Raw genomic sequence first — 2,245 nt, forward strand, 5'->3', positions numbered from 1 at the left:
AGGTGCTAGGGGAGGAGTCTGAACCACACTCGTAATCTGGACAGAGGTAAACGCTCTCCTCCATGCTCCACAAGTAAAGCTGTCAACAGCCTGACAGGCTCCTGTCACGAGGCCCCTGCCCGAAGTGCCTTTCCCTTTCTCTCTCTCTTCTGCCATGTCCACGCAACTTCTGCTTGGCGAGAGACACAGTTTCTGCCTTACCCTTCCCGAGAAAGCAGGATGGCTCACGCTCCTCTGGGAACGCTTCCGTCAGGGAAGTGTTGTCCAAGTGTTTAGCTCTCAGCTGATGCAGACTGACAGACATGTGCAGTAAGCTGCTCTGACAGCCTTGCCGCCACCACAGCCCCTTCCTTACACTAGCCAGGTTTTCCCAGAGATCAGCCTTATAGCCAGAAAGTCACACAACAGATTAAAAAACTCCACAGCTACACCCTCTCTTGCTCTTCCCGGGCATTGCAGCTTTAGAGCAGCACTTTTACCCTTAACAGAAAGGGGTAGAACCTTTGAGTATCGAGGCCTCACACAAGGCAGATACAAGAAGCTCACAAGAGTCATCACAGAGCAATAGGTTATTCCAGGGCAGCATTTTGATGGATTCACCCCCACCCTGCTAAAATATGGGCAGCCTGGCAGCAGTATGTCCAAGGACATCACACCGGCTCCTTGCCTGCAACATTGCACAGGGAGCTCTGAGAGCCCAGAGCAGGAGAACCAGCATCCAAGAGCCAGCCTGTGGGGAACCTCCTCAGACGCCCTCTGACACTGAAGAGACTTCTCAGCTCTTGGTGGGAGGGGAGAGACTGACTGGTTTTATCCAGGACGGGCTTTACTCAGGCAGGTGGGAACGCGAGAGGAGCAGTGGGAAGGCGCTGCAGGGAACAAACCTGAACTGTGGAAGGGACCCTACTCCCTGACTAAGAGGGCAGAGGCGGGAGAGGGGAAGCAGAAAAGGCTCATTTGGCAAAAGGCATTTGCCTGCTGTCAGATAGAATAGCATCGACACCATGCTTCCATCTGACCAAAGGCAGTCAAGTCAATCCCCTCACCCCATTGGAATTAAGAGACCCTGAAACCCACCAAGGTAGATGGTGACAAGGGCAGTTTTGATGGCAAGGGCAGAAACTAGGAAGATCCAGGGCTTCATCCGGGAGCAGCTTCTCTCTTCTGCTGGGGCTGAAAAACACAAGGCAAGAGTGGGAATCCCTCAAGCCAGAGTCAGGGGCAGGATGACCCTGGTGGCTCCGTACCCCAACCACCTGCTGGGGCCCTTGTTCCAAGGACTGGGCAGACCCACAGATGCTGTAACCAGGTCCTGCTGTAACCAGGTCCTGCCGCCCGTCATTAGCAGTGGGTCAGACCCACAGAGTAGGGCAACACAGGGGTTGCCCTGAAGCTGCTCTTGGGTTTCACTTCTGATCAATCACAAGCCCTGCCTCTACTCTTCCCAAACTGCACTCCTCCTTTCTTTGTCCCATCTCGCCTCCTTTCTCCTCAGCACAGTTTCCTTGTTGCCCCTGTTACCCCTGTCTTTCACTGAACATTCTGTCCTTATCTCCCTCCTCTTCACTCTCCTTAGAGCTTCTTTCTCTTAGCTCCCTTTATTTTGCCTCTCTTCCCCAAGCCCTTTTATGCAATAGCATGTAGCCACTCAAAGGAGTGACGGTCCAGCTCAGTGTTTGCAGAGGCAGACACACAGAAGCGATTGTTTCCACAGGGAGAACGGGCACTTTGGAGCTCTTGGGGGATCTCCCTTCTCCTTAGAGTCACCGGAGATGGGAGCAGGGACTTGTGCTGAGCTTGATGCAGATAGTTTCACCTGGAGAATGATAGTGGGATAGCACGCTTTTGTCCCATCACTTAACAGAATGAACACACTGAAGGGGCCAGCAGACCATAGTCTGCCTGGACTTTCACTGCCGCGGCTGTGGGAAAAAGGTCCTTCTCCCAGTCCAGGCACTCCCCAGTTCCCTCGTCTGTTGCTTTGCTCTTGTCCCAAGCCCCTTCTCCTGGTGTGAGGCCAGCCACCGTACCATGCCCATTGTCTATCCCAGCTCTGTATTGCACCCCAGCTCCTCCTCCTTCTGCAGGAGGACAGAAAGGAAGGCTTTGGGGTTACCTGCAGTTCCGGGACTGACACTCCCTTGGCGATTCATTATCTCTTCTGGTCTCCCTCTTCTCCAAGAGTCCACATTACCAGTGTCTTCCTCCCGCACAGGACACTGCACTTGGGCAGCTCCCGCACTGG

General features: G+C 53.9%; 1 protein-coding gene across 1 annotated transcript in view; it reads right to left on the minus strand.

Moving 5' to 3' along the window:
* The window catches only part of LOC113488720 (C-type lectin domain family 6 member A-like), a 6,600-nt gene extending 4,355 nt beyond the window's left edge, over positions 1–2,245 (minus strand). The window contains exons 1-2 of the mRNA XM_026864023.1: positions 2,117–2,245; positions 1,078–1,173 (exon numbers count right to left, since the gene is read on the minus strand). Coding sequence (XP_026719824.1) covers positions 1,078–1,173; positions 2,117–2,153 — 133 coding nt within the window. The 5' untranslated portion in view covers positions 2,154–2,245. The remainder of the gene's footprint in view (positions 1–1,077; positions 1,174–2,116) is intronic.

This window comes from Athene cunicularia (genome assembly GCF_003259725.1).
Source record: "Athene cunicularia isolate RWA chromosome 1 unlocalized genomic scaffold, athCun1 chr1_part2, whole genome shotgun sequence".
NCBI lineage: Eukaryota > Metazoa > Chordata > Aves > Strigiformes > Strigidae > Athene > Athene cunicularia.